This window comes from Musa acuminata, chromosome BXJ2-9 (assembly GCF_036884655.1).
Source record: "Musa acuminata AAA Group cultivar baxijiao chromosome BXJ2-9, Cavendish_Baxijiao_AAA, whole genome shotgun sequence".
NCBI lineage: Eukaryota > Viridiplantae > Streptophyta > Magnoliopsida > Zingiberales > Musaceae > Musa > Musa acuminata.
In genome coordinates this window covers 16,848,462-16,873,597 of record NC_088346.1, presented here as the reverse complement: position 1 = coordinate 16,873,597, position 25,136 = coordinate 16,848,462, and the positions used below count along the sequence as shown (strand labels likewise).

The window sequence follows — 25,136 nt, the reverse complement described above, 5'->3', positions numbered from 1 at the left end:
CTGAACAGACTCGGGCTATAGATTGGTGCTTAAGCTTGGTTCTCCAACCTCGCTCAACTCTATCATTCTCCCACTGTCTCCGCCAAGAATGTGTTCCTTCTCAAAGAACACTACTCTCTTAGCTACAAAGACATTTTGGTCCTCGAGATGATAGAAATAATACCCACAAGTTTCCTTGGGGTGTCCCACAAATTTGCATCGCTTTGTCCTTGATTCTAACTTATCGGGGTTGTGTCTTTTAATGTGGGCAGGGCAGCCCCAAATCTTAACAACCTTAAGATCAGACTTCTTCCCTTTCCATATCTCATATGGTGTAGACACTACTAACTTAGTTGAAACTCTGTTCAGAAGGTAAGCTGCGGTCTCTAGGGCATATCCCTAGAATAAGATGGGTAGGTCAACGAAACTCATCATGGACCGTACCATATCTAATAACGTACGTTTTCTCCTTTCAGAGACACCATTGAGCTGAGGTGTATAAGGAGGTGTCCATTGGGATAATATCCCATGGTCCTTGAGGAACTGAGTAAACTCTATACTTAAGTACTCACCTCCTCGATCTGATCGAAGAGTTTTGATACTCTTTCCAGTCTGGTTCTCTACCTCATTCTTATACTCTCTGAATTTCTCAAAGGCCTCGGACTTGTACTTCATTAAGTACACATATCCATATCTTGAGAAATCATCAGTAAATGTAATGAAGTAGGAGTAACCACCAATGGCATGAGTTGACATGGGTCCACATACATCACTATGTATGAGTTCTAACAACTCAGTGGGTCTCTCTCCAGTTCCACTAAATTGAGAGTTGGTCAGTTTTCCACGAATGCAAGGCTCACAAGTTACATATGACACATAGTCGAATGGATCTAGATATCCATTATTTAGCAACTTTTAAATCCTTCTTTTATGGATGTGACCTAGCCTACAATGCCATAGGTATGCACTGTTTACCTCATCTCGTTTCCTCTTAGACACTTACATTCATGATATGTGGAGTAGTGTCTTGCATAAATAAACCTTTATGCAATATTCCTCTCGTCAATCTCCCCTCGGCTTTGCTAGAATTTACAATAAATTGTAGATGTAATAAGCAATACTGGTATCCAATACCAATGCACTATCACAAAAATCTGCCAATTGGAGATTGATCATGAATGTACCTGAAGCTTCACCAAGCTTCTTGTTTCGCCCTTTCTGCAAGGTACTCTTTGCAGTTCCTCTTCCAGTGCCCATCTTTACCACAGTGGAAGCACTGGCCTTTGTCCTTTACTGTGTCTTTCTTAGCAACCTTTGCTTTACCTGGTCTGCCCTTGCCCTTTCCCTTCTTAAGGGACCTTTCTGCTTTCCTTTTCTTTTTGGTCTCATCAGTGTAGAGAACTGGCTTCTCTTTCTTAATAGTACTCTCTGCCTCCCTCAACATATTGAGGAGCTCTGGGAGAGTCACCTCAAGCTTGTTCATATTAAAATCCATTATGAACTATGAAAAGGAATCTGGTAGGGACTGAAGTACAATGTCCACACACAAGTTATCCTCTAGGACCATTCCTAGACCTGTGAGTTTCTCTATCCACTTAATCATCTTTAGGACATGGTTCTGAACCAGTGTCCCCTCAGTCATCCTAGCGCGGAAGAGGCTCTTAGATATCTCATATCGCTGAGTCCTTCCCTATTCCTCAAACAATTTACGTACATGTAGGAGAATGGATCTGGCATCCATCTTTTCATGTTGTCTCTGTAACTCAGGAGTCATAGAGCCCAACATATAGTACTGAGCAAGAGTGGAGTCATCAATGTACTTCATGTAACGAGCGATCTCATCCTCGCTTGCCCCTTCTTCGGGCGTAGGCATCACTGTATCAAGGACGTACACGATTTTCTCCGCTGTGAGAACAATTCTCAAGTTACGGAGCCAATCCATATAATTTGGACCAGTGAGGCGGTTGACATCAAGTATGCCACATAAGGGATTTGAAAGCGACATTTTCTGAAAATAAAGATGTAGCAGAAATGAATAACATGCAGATTTTGCAAGAAATAAACTATCAAGATATGGACTTCTATCTTAATATGCTCCCACTATTTTACTAACGAGTCATGTGACACCCTCAGCACGTGAAACGGAAGTCTCCGGCAAACTTCTAGTGGGGATCAGGATCCAATCAGCGTCTTAGTGTAACCTCGAGGGACTCGACCAATCACACTAAGCCTAAAAGGTAGGCAACTCTTGCCGATCACAACTCCTTGTGATTCCCGTCCTGTTCGGCCTCCGAATCACCATGGCCTCGAGGGACTTGACCAACCATGATGCTCGGTTAAGTCAACACCTTCGTTACAAGATGAGTCTGATTTGATGATATACCCTCGGGGGACTCGACCAAGCATACCATGCCCTCAGGTCACCGGTGACATCTCTATGTCGTAAGCAAGATAGCGAATCATGATATAGGTGAGTCTCGAGGGACTCAACCAACTCAACCTACACCGGGAATCGGTTCCTACTCATAACGATGGAAGGCCACGTGGGTCAATCTAATTGCCTCACGTTTACCGACTTAATATTATCGAGAGATGTTTCTATAATTTGGTCTCCTAATATGACATGTCACACATATACATATTTAATATATATTTACATCGCATGCAAATATATATACATATCTAGTATGTGTATAAGCAATCACATCAGATGATCATGGACCACAACCTAATATGATTAGGCCCGAGCCAGTAGGCCTAATCACTCACATCAAGATCTATGTGTGCAATGGTGCATCTCCATGCCCTGTGATCGTCCATCTCGTCCTCGTCGGTTCCGTCGACATCTTGATGCATCTCCATGCATCACGATCGTCCGTCTCGTGGGTCCCGCTATCGCATCCACGCTCCCGCTGCGCCTCCTCATGTGATTACAACTTAATCATAGGTACGCAAGCCCGACAATAAACGAGAAATATAATGGAGGTTTGTATACCTCAATAATAATAATCACAAGTACACACATCACACGGTCCATGATCATCCGTCCACACATCATACATCACATGTATAAATAATCATCATCATGTAGGACTACTAGATAATAATAAAAATAATAATCAACTAAACCTTTTAATAAATTAATACTTTTCTGAAATCAGGGACATGTAGGGAATTTCTCAATTCCTAAGGGTATTTTCGTAATTTGGACAAAAGACAGAAACTGGAATTTCTCAAATTTCGAGGGGCAAAACTATCTTTTGCCCAGAAAACCCTAATACTCTTTCCCCTTTTCGCTGCTGCCGCCGCCGCCACCCTGCCGGCGGCGGCCTATGCGGCGGGGCGAGGGCACTGCCCTCGCCTGCAGGCGGCACGCCCGCTGGCGGCGATGCCACTGCGGGTGGGTGCCCCCTTCGGGCACCGCTGCCTCCGCAGACGGTGCTGTACCGCCGGGCGGCTGCCCCTGTGGGGGAGGTTTCGCTCGCGGGAGCAGCGGCGGCAGGCGCCGCTGCCCTGCGGCGCCTCTGCCTGTGGGCTGCCAGCCCCGCCAGCAGCAAGCCTGCTGCAAGCAGACCGCCGGCCGGCTGCTGCAGGCACAGCGCTTGCGCATGCGCCGGCGCTGTGCTGCTTGGCTGCAGTTGCGGCTACTGCTGGAGGTGGCTGCAGGCATGCAGATCGAGGGCAGCAACTGTTGCTGCCCTTCCTCGCTTTTGCGTCAACGATTTTGACGTCAATATTCTTCCTAAACACAACACACGCAGTTCAAAACCAATCATTCGCATGAACAACCTGGCTCTGATACCACTGTTGGGAAATCATGGGGGGCGACATCATATGCGCAGCAGAAGAACAAGAAAAACAAAAATCCCCAATTCCCAAAAAGATGTTCGTCGTCGTGCGAAGATTGGTGCGCAAAAATCCGCAAAACACAAAACTGCGTATAGAGATTGTGTTACCTAGGGAGATCGTATATCCCTGTTTCCTTGCAGATCCTTAGGAGAGGGTGAAGGAGGTCAAGCGTCCTCCTCTCTAGCGGTGATCCACACAGCAGGGTTACGACGACGCTGCTCAAAACTCCAGGCCTACTCTGAGGTGGAGAGGGAGAGGAGAATAGGAAGGACAAGCAAAGACTCTAGCCTATGAGGCTGTGAATCCCTCCTATTTATAGAGATCCCGTGTCAAACCCTAATAGGTCCTTCCCTAGTGGGTATTGGATCTGCATCCAATAAGACAAGGGCTCCGTCGGATATCTCATATCCGAACCTCTACTCATCGCAATGCCTACCATATGTGTGTGACCCTCTAGGCCCAATATCGAGCTGGCCGTGAGTCATACCTATCAAAACTCCTTCTAACTCAGTGAATTATTATCTCTGTAATAATTCACTCGACTCATCGACTACGGACGTACTAGGCCACTACGCCGTAGTCCCCAGACGATATAGGGGAATCCAATCCATTGGACCTGTCTGTCCTTAGTTACCATGTACCTATAGTCCCTTATCCATCTAATATCCTAGAGATCGTATATCGAGCATGGTGCTGTCAGACCCATACGGTTTCTACTCAAGTCTCGCTCTAATCGGATTCTCCCGGAGAACTCTTTCTCTCTCAACCCGAATGACCCTGGCAAGGGATTTGTCTGAGCAAGAACACATGGGATATTCCTCTCAAGACGCCAAGAGTGGATGATCCTCTATCGACACTCAATAGCCCTCGTAAGGTCGACTACCACTCCTAATGACCAGTTGTACTAGATCTGGGACAGCCAAACCTATAAGTCTGGTATCAAAGAGTGGAGCACTCATACAGGACATCCTTGGTGTCTCAAGTCTAAGGACCAGATACACCACTAGGACTACGGAATCGCTGTCTGACAATAAGGCATCATCAACCATCCAGCATTCCGTAAGCGGATCAATTAGTGAACTCATTCTCCAATTAGCACCTGTACTGTATCCCTAGTGTCCCAACACGAGCAGCTATGAGACCAGCTGCATCCATCATATGGACGGGTATACAGCACACCAGTCTATCCGGTTATCACGATGTTCCTCTCGAGTAACCTATGACCGGGATTATTTAGGATATGTGTGTAAAGGTGAATCGATCTCATTATCGTGATCTCATCACGATCCGATTCCCATTGCACAAATCCAAGGACATCACAATATATATATGCACATATGCAATAGTTATAAAGTGATATACGCCAAAATATAATAAGCAAAAATATTCTGTATCAAGTCACATGTACCATCACTCACGTGATTGGCTTGCTGGGCACCTATGACTAGCACTCTATGTGGTGGTATCGCTAGCAACTATTAACTATCAGGCGATGGTACCGGCAGAGCTCAGTCTCTGAGAGCTTTGTCATGCGGTGGTACCACCCAATGTCAAAGTATCAAGTGGTGGTACTGCTAGTACTCCGAAATCTAGGGATATGACACTTTTTGGCTCCAATTCTAAAGTCATTAGGGCCTATAAATACCTCAGCCTTTTCTGCATGAAAGGGCACTAAAGTGTGAATAAAATTTTGAAGTCTTGGGGTGTGAAAGTATTGTAAAAGTGCAAAGAGTCCTCCTCCCTTTCTAGTATTATGATCATTAAATTGAGGTGTGAGGCTTATAAGGGTTGTCTCCTAAACCCGTGAAAAGGAGAAGAGAGCTAGAAAATGGTGATTTATCTTCGCTCATTGAAGGAAGACAATTAGTGGACGTCGGTGACCTCGACGAAAGAGGAATCGGAAGTGAATGTAGGTCACAATGATCGAACCACTATAAATTCTGGTGCGCTCATTTCGATTTTGCTTTTCATTACTGCCATTACTTTCTAAGTTAATTGTTAGTTTATTTACTCTAAAGTTAAGCACTTTCCAAGATTAGTTTCAATGAACGAATATTTTACAAAACCGACGACCATTTCCGCTGTACTAATTCACCCAACCCCCCCCCCCCCCCCCCCCTCTCTTAGTGTTGTTTTTTATCTTAACAATTGGTATCAGAGCAAGGTCACTCTCGTTTAGTTTAAAACCCAAGAGAGATGACATTTGCTGGCAACCAAGATGGTCATTCAATTACACATCCACCCATATTCAAAGAGACAGATTACACATATTAGAAGACTAGAATGAGGATTTTTCCAATTTCTATGGATTTTGAGTTATGGAACATTGTGAAAAATGGCTTTCATAAGTATTCTCTTCCAATGAACGATTGGAATGAGTTGGAGAAGAAGACTTTTAAATTTAAATGTCAAGGCTCTGAATGTCTTATTTCGAGATTTAGATAAAAACGAGTTCAATCAAGTGTCTATTTGTGTAATGACTTTTGATATTTGACACACACTCGAAATCACTCACGAAGGCACTAGTAGAGTAAAGGAGTCGAAGATAAATCTTCTAGTTCATACTTATGATTATTTCGGATGAAGCCAAGTGAAACTATTATTGATATGTACACCCATTTTATGGATATCGTCAATAGTTTAAAAGCTCTTGGCAAATGTTTTTCGAACTTTGAACTTGTTAATAAAATCTTGATATCCCTTCCAAAGAGTTGGGACCCTAAAGTAATAGTCATTCAAGAGGTCAAGGATTTAAATAACTTCCCTCTCAAAGAACTTATCGGGTCACTAATGACCTATGAGATGACTTGCAATGCTCATGAAGAGCTTAAGAACAACCTTCCAAAGAACAGGAAGAATATAACACTAAGAACTCGTGAAGACACTTGAAAGAAGTTCAAGTGATGAGGACTATGATGATGACTTGGCACTCATGATAAAAAGGTTCAAAAAAATTCATAAAAAGTAATAAATTTAAAAATGACACTAAAAATAAAATTGAACCCAAGAAAGAACAAGTTATATGCTATGAATGTAAAAAGCCGGGACATTTCAAAAGCGAATGTCTCCAAGTAAAGAAGAAGCAACCAAAGAAGAAAAATGCGCTTAAAACAACTTGGGACGACTCAAGTGCGTCTGAAGAAGAGGAGACAGTCTGAAGAAGAGGAGACAACCAACAAAGAGCAAGTTGTTCACTATGCATTAATGGCATATAGCGATGAGGTAAGTAACTTGATCGAAGCTCATTTATCTTTTGATGAACTATTAAATATTTTTTATGATTTATTTGATAAATATAAATTAGTTATTAAAAAGTATAAACTGTTAAAAAATGAGTATGCTTCTCTTGTTAATGATTTTGATAGATTAAAAATTAAGCACGATAATAGTTTAGCTCATTGCACAAAATGTGATGAATTAGAAACACTTAAAAAGGAGAATTTGTAACTACATGAAACTCTAGAAAAATTTGAAATAGGTAGTAAATCCTTAAACATGATTCTTGCAAGTAAGAATCATATTCATAGAAGAGATGGAATCAGCTTTGTGAGTTAACACTCATACAAATCCCACCATCTTTGTTAAAGACCCAACTTTGCATGTTTCACCCCAAAACAAATATAACTTTTGTTGCAAATTTGGACATGTTACTTATCAATATCCGTTTAAGAGATGTAGACCATACAAATTAATTTGGGCTCTTAAAGGAACTATAAAAAACTCCATGTAAAATGATATGTTAAGTCGATCGATTTTTTAGGCACACAAGGTCAAATGGGTACCTAAAAATCACCCTTTTTTTAGAAATGTTTACCATCACAAGTTAGGAGCAAGAGATAGTACCTTGATAGTAGATGCTCAAGACATATGACTAGAGATCCATCTCAAATTTTTAAGCTCATTAGCCTAGACGAAGGGTATGTCACCTTCGGAGACAACAACAAAGGTAAAATCATTGGCAAAGGAATCATAGGTAACAAATCTAAGTTTTTGATTGAAGATATGTTATTAGTTTGGCTTAAAGCATAATCTTTTGAGCATTAATCAATTATGTAATAAAGGATACATCATTAGATTTGAATATAATGCTTGTATTATTGAAAAGTCATACAAAAACACATCTATGATTGCCCTAAAGCAAAATAATGTATACACTATTGACATTGATGATCTTTGTAATGAAATATATTTTTTAGTTTTGAATGATGATGCTTGGCTTTAGCATAAGAGATTAGGTCATGTTAGCATGAAACTAATCTCTCAAATCTCATCCAAAGAATTTGTAAGAGGTATCCCTAATATTAAATTTGTTAAAGATAATGTGTGTGATGCATGTCAATTAGGAAAATAAATAAAATATAGTTTCAAACCAAAGAATCAAATAAATACCTCTAGACCATTGCAATTGATCTATATGGATTTGTTTGAACCAATTGATACATCAAGCCTAGGAGGTAGCAAATATGCCTTTATAATTGTGGACGATTATAATAGGTATGATTGAATCTCATATTTTGATGATGAAATCAATTGTAAATTGTTTGATCTAATCTATATATTGAGAAAAGTGTGTAGGATTAACTACGATAGCGGTAAGCAATAAAGTAAATGTTATGCCGAAGTCAAGGTCGAGACTTCATTGGGAGTTCGAGAGTTCGTCAGAAGTTCTATCGGAACTGACTAAGAAGTCCAGGAGCTTGCCAAAGAAGCTCGTCGGAACTTACCAAGAAGATCATCATAAAGTCTAAGAGCTTGTCGGGAGTACACCAGAACATTGCCGAGAGATCGTCGAAAATTCGTTGGAAGAACAATTGATGTACCAGAAAAAGAATGCTTTCTTAAATGTCTTAATTATTATAGTTAGAACTTAAGTTGAGTTAGGATTGGGAGATAATCCCACTAACTCAGTTAGGGGTCAATTGGGCCCTTAATAGGGCTGAATTAGGCCGGTTGAAACAGCCCATTCAGCACCTGAAGTCACGGCCGATGGTGGCACCACCTAGTGACCCAATCTCCCAGGTGGTCTAAGCAGTGGCACTACCAGCAGTTAATGCTGCCAGTAGTAGTACCACTAGAGCTCGGTCTCCGAGCTCTATCAAGTAGTGGTGCCGCTAGACTAGGCGGTGGTACTGCCCAATAATGGAAGTGGTACCGCCAATACCCCGAAATCCAGGAATGTGACACTTTTTGGCTCCAATTCTAAAGCCATTGGAGCCTATAAATACCTTACCCTTTTCTGCATGAAAGGGCATGAAAGTGTTAACATAATCTTGAATTCTTGGGGTGTTAAAGCATTGCAAAAGTGCAAAAGTCCTCCTCCTCCCTTTCTAAGAGTTGAGATCATTCAAAAGAAGTGTGAGGCTTGTAAGTGTTATCTCCTAAACTTGTGAAAAGGAAAAAGTACTATAAAGAGGTGGTTGGTCTTCACCTATTGAAGGAGGACATTAGTGGAAGTCGGTGACCTCGACGGAGGAGGAATCAGAAGTGGATGTAGGTCACAACGACCAAACCACTATAAATTCTGGTGTGTTCTTTCCTTATTGCAAATTCTCTTTACTGAATTCAACTTTATTACATTACAAACTACCCAAACTTTTCTTCTCTACTTATTTAAAGTGAAACAAATGATTTGAGTCGAAATTGGTTTTTATCGTACGAAGTTTCTCGAATCAACATAATTTTTTCACTACACTAATTCACCCCCCCTCTTAGTGCCGCTCTTGATCCTAACAGGGACACTTAGACATACTTCTTGGCATACAAAAGTGATTTCTTTAGGTTTTTTTTTAAGTCTTGTAAACTTGTTCAAAATGAAAAAGGCTTTATGATTTTATCAATTCGGAATAATCACTGTAGCAAATTTTAAAATCATGATTTCTAAATTTTTTGTGAATTTAATGGATACAACCATAATTTCTGTACCCCAAGAAATCCTCAACAAAATGGAGTAGTAGAAAGAAAAAATAGAAATTTATAAAAAATGACAAGAACCATATTGAATGAATATAGCTTACCGAAATATTTTTGGGCCGAAGCCGTTAATATAACATGCTATGTCATGAATAGGGTTCTAGTAAGACCATTACTTTCCAAATCTCCTTATGAATTGTTGAATAAAAAAAAATCCAACGTTTCATATTTTAAAGATTTCAATTATAAATGTTTTATCTTGAATGAAAAATATGCCTTAGGAAAGTTTGATGCAAAATCTGATGAAGGGATTTTTCTTGGCTATTTTTCTATTTCTAAAGTCTTTCGGTTTTTAACAAAAGAACTTTGGTTTAGAAGTGTCTATTCATATTGTCTTTAATGAAGTTTCTTAATTTAAGAAAAATGAGTTTGATGATGATCTTAATTTTGATGCTTTGAATTTAAATGAACACTCTCCTTCAACTAGCAACTTGGATAAATCTTCTTCTAAAACATCCTTACCCAAGGAATGGAAGTATATAGATGCTCATCCTAAGGAGCTAATCATAGGAGATACATCAAAAGGGGTTCAAACTCATTCTTCTCTTCAAATTTTTTGTGCCAACGTTGCTTTTCTTTCTCAAATTAAACCTAAATACATTGACGAGGCCTTGAAAGATGATTCATGAGTTATCGTAATGCAAGAAGAGTTGAACCAATTTGAGAGAAACGATGTGTGGAAGCTTGTTTCGAGGCCAAATTACCATTTAGTTATTGGTACTAAATGAATTTTTAGAAACAAGCAAGATGAATATGGTATTGTGGTTAGAAACAAGGCTAGATTATTGGCCAAGGGTTTCAACCAAGAAGAAGGTATCAATTATGACAAAACCTTCGGTCTCGTGGCACGATTAGAAGTCATAAGGATGCTCCTTGCCTATTCTAGTAGTAATAATTTTAAGTTATTTCAAATGGATGTTAAAAGTGCTTTTCTTAATGGCTTTATTTCCGAAGAAGTTTATGTTGAACAACCTCCCAGATTTGATAATGATAATTTTTTGAATCATGTGTTTAAATTGGCTAAAGCTCTCTATAGATTAAAACAAGCCCCAAGGGCTTGGTGTGAGAGACTTAGCTTATTTCTTATCCAAAGTAATTTCTCTAAAGGCAAGGTCGATACTACATTATTTATTAAAAATTTTAAAAATAATTTTCTTGTTGTTCAAATTTATGTTGATGATATTAATTTTGGTTCTACAAATAAATCCTTATATGAATCGTTTGCCAAGAGTATAAGCCAAGGGTTTGAAATGAGTCAAATGGGTGAACTAACTTTCTTTTAAGGCTTACAAATCAAACAACTTAGTGATGATATTTTTCTTAGTCAAACAAAATATGCATTAGACTTGCTAAAATAGTTTAAAGGCTATCAATACTCCTACGAGTTCCTCCACTAAGTTAGACATTGACAAAAGTGAAGAAAGCTTTGATCAAGAAGCTTATAGGGGTATGATACGTAGTTTACTATACATCACCGCAACTAGACCATACATCATGCTTAGCATAGGACTTTGTACAAGGTTTCAATCTAATCCTAAGCTATCTCATCTTAAAGCAGTTAAAAGAATTCTTAGATATCTTATGGAACCACTAATCTAGGATTATGGTATCTAAAATCTAAAAACGTTGAATTAGTTATTTATGTTGATGCGAATTTTGCTAGATGTAGAATAGATAAAAAAAGCACATCCGGAACATGTCAATTCTTAGGTCATGCACTTGTCTCTTGGTCTTACAAGAAACAAAACTCGATTGCACTATCTACGACCGAAGCCGAATACATAGCAGTTAGTGCATGTTGTGCACAAGTTATATGGATAAAAAATACATTAGAAGATTATAAGATTCACCTTAAGAATATTCCCATAAAATGTGATAACACGAGTACAATATGTTTAAGAAAAAAATCCTATTCAATACTCTAGAACTAAACATTTTGACGTTATGCATCATTTCATAAGAGATCATGTTAATAATCATGACATATCTTTAGAGTTTATTAATATGAAACATCAATTAGCCGATATCTTTACAAAACCTTTAAATGAAGAACAATTTGATTTAATTAGAAGAGAGTTAGGGATGTTAAATTGTCCGAAAGCATGAGTTTGTTGTATTTCTTTTCCAGACTGCCTTCCTCTTAATTCATCTCATGAATGGAGGTTTCATGCATTTATTTTGTTTTCCTCTTAACTTGGTATCAAATTTGCTTTATACCCTTGCTCCATCACTTAATGATGTTTGATATACTTAGTCTCTTCACTCATGGAATTCATTAACAAATGTATCTCTCACGGATGTTACTCTTGTGATTTTTTAATGAGAAACAGATTTGATTTATTAAGTTTTATTCATGGATTTCTTTTTCATATGATGCTCCCTTCATTTTATTAGAAGAATTTTATGAATTTTTAGTGTGTGATGATTACTTGCAAGACTAACGATTTGATTTCATATTGATATCTTGATCCTTTTCATAAATCCCATCTCTTTGTTAAAATTAAAGTAATGAAACTCATTTATTGTTTTGAATTTGACTTGCTTCAAATTATTTCATAAAGTTGGTTCTTAATGGATTCTTTCCTTACCTTTCTTCCTCTTCTTCTAATTTTTATGACAAAGGAAGAAAGAAACTTGTACATCTAAAAAAGAACCAAAAAGCCCTTGAGTAAAAATATTAGCTTATCCAAAAAGGTTATCATGCAAAGTTTTTGCTTACCTTTCTTTACGGCTTGGATAAATTGGTATGAAACTTGCTTAATTTTGTTGCATTATTGAATGGTTCTTCCTTTACCACACTTACATTGTTAAATGGTTCTCCTTTTTGTTGATGGCAAAGGGGGGAAAATATAATAAATTGATGACAAATTAGCATTATGAATGTTTGAGATAAATGTATAAAATGTATCTTGTCGTAAATGCTTGAATGTTTTACTAATGCTTGATATATAATTGAAATCGTCAAATTCATCGCAACACATCGCAAATACTTGAAACATATTAAAATGTATTTCATATGCATTGCATATACTTGAAATGTTTCATGAATGATAATTGTCTATAATAAGGTATCATGAGCTTAGCTTGCTATTTACAATCGATATCATACCTCAGAATGATGAATTATTATCTTTTATCAAGAATTATCATCTTGCTAAATTTCATATTTGAAATTTGTATCATACTTGAAAATGATGATTGTCTATCATCATTTGACTTGAAAGTGGATGTCAAGCCTTGATATCATTTTTATAAATACGTGGTATCATATTTTGAATTGGTAAATCATGACAAGTATAATGATATGCATGTTGATAAGTTAACTGAAAATAGCTTATCAGTTTGATGCTTGAATTCAAGGGTGTCCTTTCTTAAGTATGGCTTATAGATAGAGGGAGTCAAGTTAACTCAATCATCAGTTGATTATCATCATAAAAAAGGGGGAGATTGTTGAATCTCATATTTTGATGATGATATCAATTGGTAAATTGTTTGATCTAATCTATATGTTGAGATAAGTATGTAGGATTAACTACGATAGCAGTAAGGCATAAAGCAAATGTTGGGCCGGAGTCAAAGATCGGATGATACGTCGAAGATTCAGACGATGTGCCGGAAGTTTGCCAAAAGTTCACCGAGAGTTCATCAGAAGTTTGCTGAGAGTTCGTTAGGAGTTCATTGAGAATTCGTCGAGAGTTCGTTGGAAGTTAGTCAGAAGTTCGCTGAGAAATTCACTTAAAGATCACTTAGAGAACAATCGATATACCGGATAGAGATTACTTGTTTAAATGTCTTAATTATTGTAGTTAGACCTTAAGTTGAGTTAGGATTGGGAGGTAATCCCACTAACTCAGTTAGGGGCCAACTAAGTCCTTAACAGGGCTAAATTGGGCTAGTTGAATAGCTTATTCAACACCTAAAGTCATAGCCGATGGTGGCACCACTTGGGACTCAATCTCCTAGGTGCTCTAGGCGATGGTACCGACTAGACTGGGCAATGGTATCGCCAATATTTATTAACTGTCAAGCAGTGATATCATCGGTAGTTATTAACTATCAATAGTGGTACCACTTGTCAAGCGGTGGTGCTGCTAGATCTTAGTCTCCGAGAGCTCTATCAAGCGGTGGTACCGCTAGACTGGGCGATGGTACCACCCAGTGTAAAAGTATCAGACGGTGGTACCGCCTGTACCCCGAAATCTGGGGTTGTGGTACTTTTTGGCTCTAATTCTGAAGTCATTGGGGCCTATAAATACCCCACCCTTTTTTTCATAAAAGAGCACTAAAGTGTGAACAAAATATTAAAAACTTGGGGTGTGAAAATATTGTAAAAGTGCAAAGAGTCCTCCTCCCTTTTTAGTATTATGATCATTCAAGAGAGGTATGAGGCTTGTAAAAGTTGTCTCCTAAACCCGTGAAAAGGAAAAGAGAGCTGTAAAATGGTGGTTTTGCTATTCATAGATGCCCTACAAGCTAATCATATGAGTAATGGCACGTGTGACTTGACACACTTTCTATTTTGCTTATTATATTTTGGCATTTTATCACTTTATATTATTTGTTACTTGAATATATTGTGATATCCATAGACCTGTGCAATGGGAATCAGATCATGATGAGTTTACGATAATGAGACCGATTTGCCTTTAAACACAGATCTTAAATAATCCCGGTCATAAGTTACTCGAGAGGGACATCGAGATAACCGGATAGACTAGTGTACTATATACCTATCCATATGATGGATGCAGCTAGTCTCATAGCTGCTCGTGTGGGGACACTAGGGATATAAATACAGGTGTTCATTGGAGAATGAGTTTATTGATTGATCCGCTTACGGAATATTGGATGGTTGATGATGCCTTATTATCATACAGTGATTTTGTAGTCATAATGGTATATCTAGTCCTTAGACTTGAGACACCAAGGATGTCCTATATGAGTTCGCCACTCTTTGATACCGGACTTACAGATCTGGAGGTTCCAGATCTAGCACAACTGATCATTGGGAGTGGTAGCCAACCTTACAATGACTATTGAATATCGATAGAGGATCATCCACTCTCGGTGTTATAAGAAGAATATCTCATGTATTCTTGCTCAGACAAATCCTTAGCTAGGGTCATTCGGATTGAGAGAAAAAGAGTTCTCTGGGAGAATCTGATTAGAGCACGACTCAATTAAAAACCGTATGAGTCTGATAGCATCATGCCCAATATACGATCTATGGGATATTGGATGAATGAAGGACTATATGTACATGGTAACTAAGGACAGATAGGTCCAATGGATTAGATTCCTTTGTATCGTATGAGGACTACGGCGTAGTGGCCTTGTACGTTCGTAGTTGATAAGTCAGAAGGAGTTCGGATAGGTATGACTCACAACCAGTTCAATATTGGGCCTAAAGGGTCACACACATATGGTAGGCGTTGTGATGAGTAGAGGTTCGGATATAGAATATCCGTCGGAACCTCTATCTTCTTAGATACAATCACAATCATCGAAGTAGGGAGGATACAATCGTTGTTCGTCTTTGTAGAGAACCACAAGAAAGGAGAGGAGCGTTGGTCATCTGCACCTACACTACAGTTACACTTTCAGTATAACTCCTCTTTAACTTTTGATTCAAACCTAACTCAACCTAAAATTCAATCCGATCCATTTCGAAGGACCCGACACGAATCAACTTGACTTAAACTAAAACCAAATCGAACAACTCGACACCAATCAATTTGACTTAAACTAAAACCAAATCGAACAAGCCCTTGGAATCAATTTGACTTAAACTAAAACTAAATCGAACAAGCCCTTGGATTGATCGGGTTTGAATCAAACCGACCAATTCAACAAAAAAAAGGATCAATCCAAATGAAAAATATTTTGAGGATTTTAAACAAAAGAATAACCACTAATAAAAAATAAATATGAAAGTGCCATTCTAATACAATCTCATTATTGAGATTTTTTTGGGATAAATTACATTTTAGTATGAATTAAGCTTCAAGTTTTAAATTACTTGTGTTTCCTTGTGATGAAATATTTTCTCCAAGAACTTGCGAAGAAATTCAGAAGAAATTCTAAACATCGTTACCTAGATAAAAGGCTCATCATTGTTAGCCCTTCCAAAGGTACCAGAGGAACAGGGGGTAAGTACCGTTCCGTCAGAAGTACATCAGATGACATGTCTTAATCATCAAAGTGATGCCAAAAAGAATAAGACAACAAAAAATCTACCGTGCCTTGCATAGTCATCGAACAAATGAAACGCTTTTTTCTTAACCAAAACTGCTACAGTTTTTCACGCAGATTACAAAACTTGTTCTGACATCAGACCAAGAAAAAGTACCGATTAACGGATACAAAAACATCATAAAATAAAAGAAAATGAAGCCACTCAAGCAAAATATGCAATGGACTCAACCGTAACCTTAAATGCCTTGGAGAAAGCTCTGGAAATTGCCACTGTTGGTTCTACTTTTTTTCAAAGCCACTGCTGGTTCTTATACATCTCGTCCACTCTTTAAAATCTCTCAATAATCATACACAATAAGAACCAATTTAATTATTCACATGAAGTCATAATCATCCATGTCATCATAGCGACCTGCTGTGCCATAGTCGTCCTCCGCTTTATCTACGTGAAGCTGCTTTTTCTTTGTGCCTGTTAAATTGCACCAGTTTGTGAACCAAAAATGTACCCTCACTATCCTTGCCAGTTAGCAACACTACAATATTCAAAGTTTCTAATACTCACCTTGTTTCTTCTTGCCTGCGTTAGCTTCCTTTTCTGCCTTAAGTTTCTCATTGGCAATTGCCGTAACTGAAGAAGCTACTTCTTTCGCATCTGCTGCTTTTAGTGAAGTCATAGAGAGCCTTATAACATCTTTTAGAAGGCCAATGTAATGAAAGCTTTTCTAAATAACAAAATATAGCAGATCAGTGCCAGAAAAGAAAGTTTCAATATAAGCTCCAATAAATTTTTACAGTAGACTGCAAACCTCGTAAGGGCAAATTTTGTGAGAGAGGAGCAAAGCATACTCTAGAAAATCACTCTCTGATTTTGGAATAAAGCTATCCAGAGTTTTCTCAACGCCTTTCTTGGCAAACAACTCAGCAGTTGACTTGTAATCAGCTTCTTCAACAAGTCTGCTAAGAAGTCACATGTTAGCCCAAGTAAGCACATGGTTCCAAAACAGATAAGGTAACTAGTAGCTTGTGGTCAACAACAATAACAACAAAGTCATAAAGTCCCAATTATTTATGGTAGACTATATAGATCTTTTACTGTCATTGAAATCTGTAAAAAATCATATGTTTAATTAAGTTCAAAATACTTAAATCTTTATTTATAGTTTCTATTAAAATCTTTTTAAGTCTTCCTCTATCTCTTCTCGAACCACTGACATTAATTATTTTACCTCTTTTGACTATTACATCCGAAGGTCTCCTAAGCATATGACTATATCATCCTAAATGATTTTTTTCTCATTTTATCCTCTATCAAAACGATATCTAATTGTTCACGAATAAAAATATTTTTTTCTATCTTTTCTCATAACTCCACAAATCCATCTCAATATTCTTATCTTGGCAATATAAATTTTTTGTACATGTTATTTCTTAGCTATCCAACACTCAAATTCATAAAGCATTGTTGGTCGCACAACTAGTAATTTGTGGCCTTTTTATTTTTCCTCCCCCAATCACAACTCTTATGTCTTTATACCCACTGCCAATCTGCCAAAAAACATCATATGAGAAGTATAACATAGTTTCAACCTTTGTTGGCGAAGTTTCTCAGCAATAGGATCAGCTAGAACTTCATTAGCTATTTCACTTCTCTTCGCTTCAGGTAGTTTCTCTCTCTCTCCAGCACCTTTGTGGCCTGGCTTTGCTGCTTTAGTCTCTAGCTTCGGTGCCTGCATTAACAAATTCATGACCTATATGTCATTAATAAAATAAATAAATATTGGTGCTCTTGCTCAACCATTCCACCAAAAAAAAACACATCTTTTGACTTTTAGATAACAGTTTCCAAGATCTGTTCTATACAAGTGAAAAGTTTAAAGAAATTAACAAAGAAAGAATCTGTCAGTGGAACCCTTTTGCACACAAAGAAGGCCAAGAACTGCAATTCACAGGGGCCCTAAAAGGAGACCCAAGAGAGTGCATTCTGATGATGAGGGTGCGGTCCGGTATCCCAGATGTATGCTGCTTGAATGCATCAAACATTATGTGAACATAGCTCCAGCATATCCACCTTTGCACTCTCAAGTAGTTGAATAGCATAACCATATTATAGTGTCACAGGAGATGCTCAGCTACTCAGAAGATAGTGATGTGGCCTTCACTGACATCCCCATGCAGTTCCTAGAAAAAGACGTTGCAGTTCCAGTAGAGTCGCAAGTTGAAGCAAGAATATTAGCATGAAGAAGCTAAATCCTCAATGCTGACAATCGTGGGACTTTTTTAATATTAGTTCTTGATCGTACTAAATACTAACTGGAATGTTCTAGATATTTTTGAAAGTTCAAATTACAATTACAATGGAAAACCAATATATGTAGTTAAAGGTTAGAGTTAAACTATCAAATTTGAAAAAAATGTAATTGTTTATCCAATCCTCTTGTTGGGACATTATGGCTGTGTTATTGGTTATCCAATCCAGTTAAAGGTTAGAGTTAAACTATCAAATTTGAAAAAAATGTAATTTTTTATCCAATCCTCTTGTTGGGACATTATGGCTGTGTTATTGTTTATCCAATCCATAGAGCTAATGGCTATTCTAAATATTCTCTACTGAATCAATTGATATAGAGTTCACATCAATTTGGCTGTCTAGAATTCCAAGACTTTTCCCATGTGTATGGAATAGCCATCCAATAAGAATCCAGAAAAATCTAGGATGATAATTCTATCATCAGCCCATTTGTAAATTAAACAAACATCTCATACAAACATACAATGTTCTGTTCTATGTTCCATTTCCAAATGACAGCACTAGAATAAACACAATATTTAATAACTCATGACAATCACCTATCATAGAGTTAGCCAAGGAGGTGATCCGGTCATGCACTGCAAGCGATAGTTAAACTAACAAGTTTAACTATTTCAGGAAAGCAATCAATGCTCTGGGCCATATGCTAGTAAACCAATTAATGAATAGTTGGAACAAAATGCTCTGCAATTGAATTACAGATGGAGATTGCAAAATATTGGGTTGCTTACTCTTTTACAGGCCTTCTATATAGAGGGCAACATGACTACTTTAGAGTCCATCTATGGCAAATTAACTAACCATCACAATAACGACCATGAGATACAGCAGAACTCTGGAACAAGAAGACCCAACAGGAGATATACTTTCTGTGACAAACTGTAGAACTAACAAAAGACCTTGGGGAAATACCAAAGAACTTTTGACATAATTTTTCATGAAATGTAGTGTCAGTACATCCAGTTATATTGACTTATCTACATGCTGATGAATGAATGTACTTATATATAGATGTGGAACCAGCTCAACTTTTGTTGAAATTTAGCAAAGAATTAATCCATAATAATTTTCCCATTATGTCATCAGCAAGAGAGTTGCCTAAATGTCTACATTCATTATGCCTGTAAAAATATATAATCTTAAAGAACACGGTTACCAAATACCAAGTACAATATATTTATAAACTGAAATATTAAATTTACCTGCACAGGAACTTCTTCATCTTCCCAGGATTCTTTGACATTTTCATCTTCCACATCCTCATCATCCCACTGTCCTTTTGGCTGATTACTAATTAGACCTGGAGGTGCAGGTTCAAAATCTTCTTCTTCTGAGAGAAAAAAATGAAGAAAGAAATATACATGACCAAATTAGCAAGCAAATGAAAGAAGGGACAGAACTATAAAAAGGAATCAAAATATTTTACTAAACAAGAAAACTATGTACTCAAAAGTAATGCTTCTAGGCATGTTATGGAATTTTATACAGATTTATCACGCAAAAAGAGACATACAAAAAGATACATTTTTCCCCAAAAAATTGTTCCAAGTTTCTTATATAGAAATGTTAACAAGTGTACTACACTTCTCAATTAAGTGACTGGAAGTTGGATACTTGGGAGTTAAGATTGTGATGCCGCTGCAATCTAAAGTTTGCCTAAATTTAGGGCCAGCAATATAAAATATGCCTTACCATTAAGCAAGTTTGCACTGACCTTATATACATTTGTGTCAACATTACTCATTGAAAAAAAAAATAACTTTGGTTGTTCTCTCCTAACAGCAATGATTAACAAGAACGACTTGTCTCGATCTTTCCAAGAAACAATTCTCATCTTCAAAAGTTTGCTCTCATCTTTAATCCAATTCGATTTACCTCAAACATATTAATTGTTTCCTATCACATTATTTCTTGCAACAACAACATCCTCCTATCTGCTACATTAACTCTATAGGCATGCTTCTTATCCTTCCAACAATTTTATTCACAAATCATAACTAAACCTATGATCATCCTATAAAGCATTCTTTCAATCTATGAGGTGTTAGACAACTGCACAGCAGATCAGATGTTATTTGTGTCTTAAACCATCCTGATAGATTTCTTACTATCAGGATTTTAATTTCTTACTATATAAATCTATCAAATATTTAAATTTCTTACTTAGATGTCAGTATGAATATTTTAGTAGTAATACAAAAGGAAATTACTTTTTGTCTTATGTTTATGCAAATACACGGGAGAATGATAGAATATGATTTTTCTCTTGTGTTTTCTCCCAATCGAAGATGAAAAAGAGCCTCTCTAGACTAAACCTTATCATTGTATAAAAAAACAAGAAACTTTCAAGCATGAACACAAACCAAATATCTATAAATAGGAGTTGTGGGATAAAAGCTAATTTCATCCTCCATAAAATCCAACGAAAGAGAACTCTAAAGCTCTCATAATAATATAGTAAATGATTTGCCTAACCTAACAAACTAAGAAAAGCCATCTAACCTAAAATAGCCAATGGAATTTCACCCAAGATTAGCCTTTTTGAACTCCTTTAAGTTAGATAATGGATGTCATCTAGACCATTGCTTCTCTTTGTCCTAGCCCTGGAGAGGATGATTTAGGGACGACCAGTCTGTTCCTTAAATTCACGTTATCCCTAAAATAAAGGGCCAACATCATATTACAAGATCACTTTCTCAACATTGTGACTTTTCTTTTCATGTTCATACACTGAGGTAGAGTAGAAATGACAGATAACAAGGCCCTCAAGTTGTTGAAGATCATCTTGATGTGCTTTTAAGGTGGTAGGGAGCTAAATAGCTTATGTATATTTGACCCCAGAGAATCAACCTGTATAAGCTTTTCACAATCTTTAGGAATTTGTTACAAAATAACACTTTTCTGCTGCTCTTGACATGGAATCTCATGGTCAAATTAAGCTCCAATTGCACTAAAATTTAAGGGGTTGTAGGTTTTCAAGTAGTTAATCTTACTAAGCACTAGTGTTTTTAAAAACATTAGGTGACAAAATGCACCAAGGTTCCAAAACGCCTGAGGCACTAGGTGCTCACCTAGGCACTCACCCGAGTGAAGCAACATGCTCCATAATATTAAAATATAAAAATATATATTTTAATACTAACCAATGCTAAACAATTACAAAGAGGGGATTAACTGATGCTAAATAGTGTTAAAACAGTTTCAAACTGGGATTAACCAATGCTAAATAGCTTTAAAGTTTAAAGAGGGACTGAGCACAGTTCTGAAGAGTAATTAGCACTAAACAACTTTAAAGAGGCGAGAAGAAGAGTAACCGGCCTATGGAGGAAGGCGGGGAAGGAGAGGGTGGTGGTGGAGGAAGCTTCCGACGAAGGCAACGACAACGGAGGGAGATTCAGACAATGGCTTCAGTGGCAGAGGGAGCTAAGGCACACTCGATGACGGACCAATGGTGGATCAGGCGACGATGTGGGGTTTAGGGTTTCACTAGGAGCGAACGAGCAGGTGCGAATGGTTTAGTGTAAGGGTTTAGTTGGTTCGATTGAACCAACTTGACTGTTCAATCAAATCAGGCAAGAGCTCAGGTCACAATTCACTTAAGTACTTGCCCGAGGTGCCCAGGCAACACTTCAATGAAGAACATTGCTCGAAAGTTGTGCAAGGTGCTCAGGCCTCACCTCATATCACACGAGCGCTTAGGAGAGCATCCTACTAAGTAATTTTCAGCAATTAAACAACATATACTGGAAGCTAATTAGAGACAACCAGTTATTGCCTTGTGGCTTCAGTGTCAATTTACAGAAAGATAAAAATTTCAAGATACTATTGATACTTCACTTGATTGGTCTAAGGTTCACTTAATCATCCAAAGTTGACTTTAAAAGGGAGACAAATACAGGAAAAAACATTAAAAATGTGGGAGAAGCCATGACATCCTCTGGTGTTGCATCATCTTCATGCCTTTAACATCATTCAGAGAATTCTGCACTAGTTTTCATAAGTAGATTCCATCACAGCACTTCTGTTGTTGAGCCTCTTGATAAAGATATGATTGATGTGTTTTGATGTGGAAGTCATTATTAATTACCTCACTCTAAGACCAGTTCATCTAATATAAACTTTTCTAGTGGATTTTGTTCAATTCAAAGAGGCAAAAGGGGACCCCAAGAGAGTAAATGGAGAAAAATATATCAAGTTGTAATATTAAAAAAAAAATAGAAAGGACTCAAGTATGACCTCAAGGCCTTAATACGAGTTGTGTGATAAAAATTAAATCACAGAACCCCATAAAAATCCTACTAAATTAAACCTCAAGAAATCACAAAATATAGTTCCTGATAGGCAAACAACTAGTCTAACATATATCATGAACATATTAGAGATCTTAGGCACCCAATAAACTCAAAAAGAAAAATAAATACTCCTCGAATATATAAGAAATTGAGCATGAAAATGTGTCTCGAAGTCAGAGAAATAGAAAATTATAATTTAATTCCAAAAAATCATTTAAAACCCATAAAACCCTTCATTGTCCACTTGGAAGTTGGAGGCAATGAATGTCATCTGAATCATTGACTCACTAAGTCCTGGGCTGGAGGGTATAGTTTAGGTTCTGGATGCCTTGGTGGAGAAATACATGTATGACATGTTGGTAAATTATTCTCATGAAACTGACAAAATGAATACACAGAACGCATATATGCCAAGTGCCTTCAGTCATTTTCAGGAACATAAAGAAAGTTTTTTAACAATCAATTAGAAATATCCATAGTAGAAAGACGAGGGTGGCAGTTAACAATAGTTGAATCACACCTAATCATTTATGTGATTTAAGATAGCTACGCAAAGACATGCCAACAAATAGTAACAGTAACGGTCATGTTATTGCTCATTACTAAACCTACAGCAAAGAAACCAAAATCAAGAATTTCTAGTGCAAACACTTAGGAACAGAAAAACTACAACTAAATTCTAAAGACATTAATAAACGTTGAACATTTCACATAAATAATAAAAAACATAACAATCATAATAATCAGTTAACAATAAACAATTCCTATCAATTATTTAGACGACGACTAACCCCAATCGGCCATGGCTTTTCTCTTTCAGTCTTGATCCTGTATCCCTCCAACCCACCAACGTAGTAATCCGATCAAACGTTTCTACGACAAAAAAACACGAGAACACGACCAGAATAAGACCAAAATCATCGATCAAACCAGGCACAAACAAAATTACAAGAAGACGATAGTACCTCCGAGAAAGAAACCAAAGAAAGATTCGGCCGATCCAAGATCGGTCGTCGGAGGGTTTAGTGGGGAACAGAAAGCGGGATGAGGTATCCGGTGCCCGGCCGTCGATACGCTAAGCGGCGCGCAAGGCGGCCAAAGAAGGGCAGATCGCGACGGCTGCGTGGAGGCGGGAAGAGAGAAGCAATGAAAAGAGAGAGAGAGAGAGAGAGATGCAATGAAACTGAATGGGGTCGATGGAAGAAGCTGCAAGCGTGACCTGGGTCAAATTTATATATAATTTACCACGTGTTTGTCACGTGCTTTTCACGTGTATATGGATTAATCCATGCAGCCATAAATCTAATCCAATTTATTATGACTGATTTCCATAAATGTGATTAGAATAAATTATATACACTGTCTTATTATTATTATTATTATTAATGTTATTGTTGTTTAAATTAGATCTACTATATTGGATATATTTCTAAATTCTAATTTTCTTCAAAAAATTAAATAAAAATAAATCTCTGAAAGTAAAATTTTCTTGTGATATGGTAATCTATTTTTCGTGTGGCCAAGGAGAGAAAAACAACTACCTAAAATCCATGAAAGCAACTTTTACTATAAAATAAACTTAATTTATATCCAAAAAATTATTTTAGGTGCATAAAAATGAAAATGAATAGGGTCATGATGACAATGGTGCATCAACTTTTGAACAAGTACATGGCCCTTATAATATGTCCTCCAATTCTTATAAATAAAAATTGATTTATAGCATTGAGTGCATAAAAAATTTATGATATTAAGAAGATCCGCCATTATCCTCCCCCACACCTCTAATCATTTTTCTCTTATTTTTATCAAATTTTAATTAGGTTCATGTTAAATCATAAGTGATTTTCAACTTTAAGTTCTGAAAGAAAATTATAAAAATAAGAATATCTAATTGAAAATTTTATTTGCTAAGCAAATAATAGACTTCATGTGAGTGTCCTATAACATAATAACGAATGTCATGAGAGTTACAGATTATTTTTTTAATGATCAATAAAATATACTTAGAGAATATAAGATGTCAAAGCAATTGATCAAAAGGACAAGAGAGTAATGATGAAACAGAAGGGACTTAGCTAAGCACTAATAAATGAGAATTATAAACTGTCTTTCCATTGTCTAAACTAAATTTATTTAGAGAATATCGAGATGTCAAGACAATTGGTTAAAGGGATGCAGAAGAGAATTAAACTAAAGGGACTTAGCTGCTCAACAATAACATACCACCGAAGTGGGTATGCTAATCTTGAAGGAAAGGATATCGATGTAAAGCTACAAATAGTATAGTTGCATGCATATGAGAGCTCCATTGTCCTGCAATTTTAGGACTTTTAAATAGCCACTAATTTTTCCTCGTACGAGGGAGAGGGCACTGGTTGAGAATAATAATCGAGATGGTAGAGAATGTAGAGACAATATTCGGAGGGCTTCTTATCTTTACACAATATTTTGAGTTAGCTAAAAGTGAAAAGTGTGTAATGGCAGTAGGCAGCATTTATAGTATACCATTTTCTACTCGAAGCAATGGACAAACTCTAATG

General features: G+C 37.1%; 1 protein-coding gene across 1 annotated transcript; it reads right to left on the bottom strand.

Annotated features, from left to right (window-relative positions):
* Nucleotides 1–16,048: 16,048 nt before the first annotated feature.
* On the bottom strand, nt 16,049–23,787 carry LOC135623280 (uncharacterized). The gene is made up of 7 exons (XM_065126065.1): nt 23,559–23,787; nt 23,385–23,466; nt 19,504–19,631; nt 17,581–17,720; nt 16,800–16,947; nt 16,556–16,715; nt 16,049–16,462 (listed from the first exon to the last, which is right to left on the bottom strand). Exons 2-7 carry the CDS (start codon nt 23,395–23,397, stop codon nt 16,368–16,370), a joined length of 684 nt encoding a protein of 227 aa, XP_064982137.1. The 5' UTR covers nt 23,398–23,466; nt 23,559–23,787; the 3' UTR covers nt 16,049–16,367.
* Nucleotides 23,788–25,136: the final 1,349 nt, after the last annotated feature.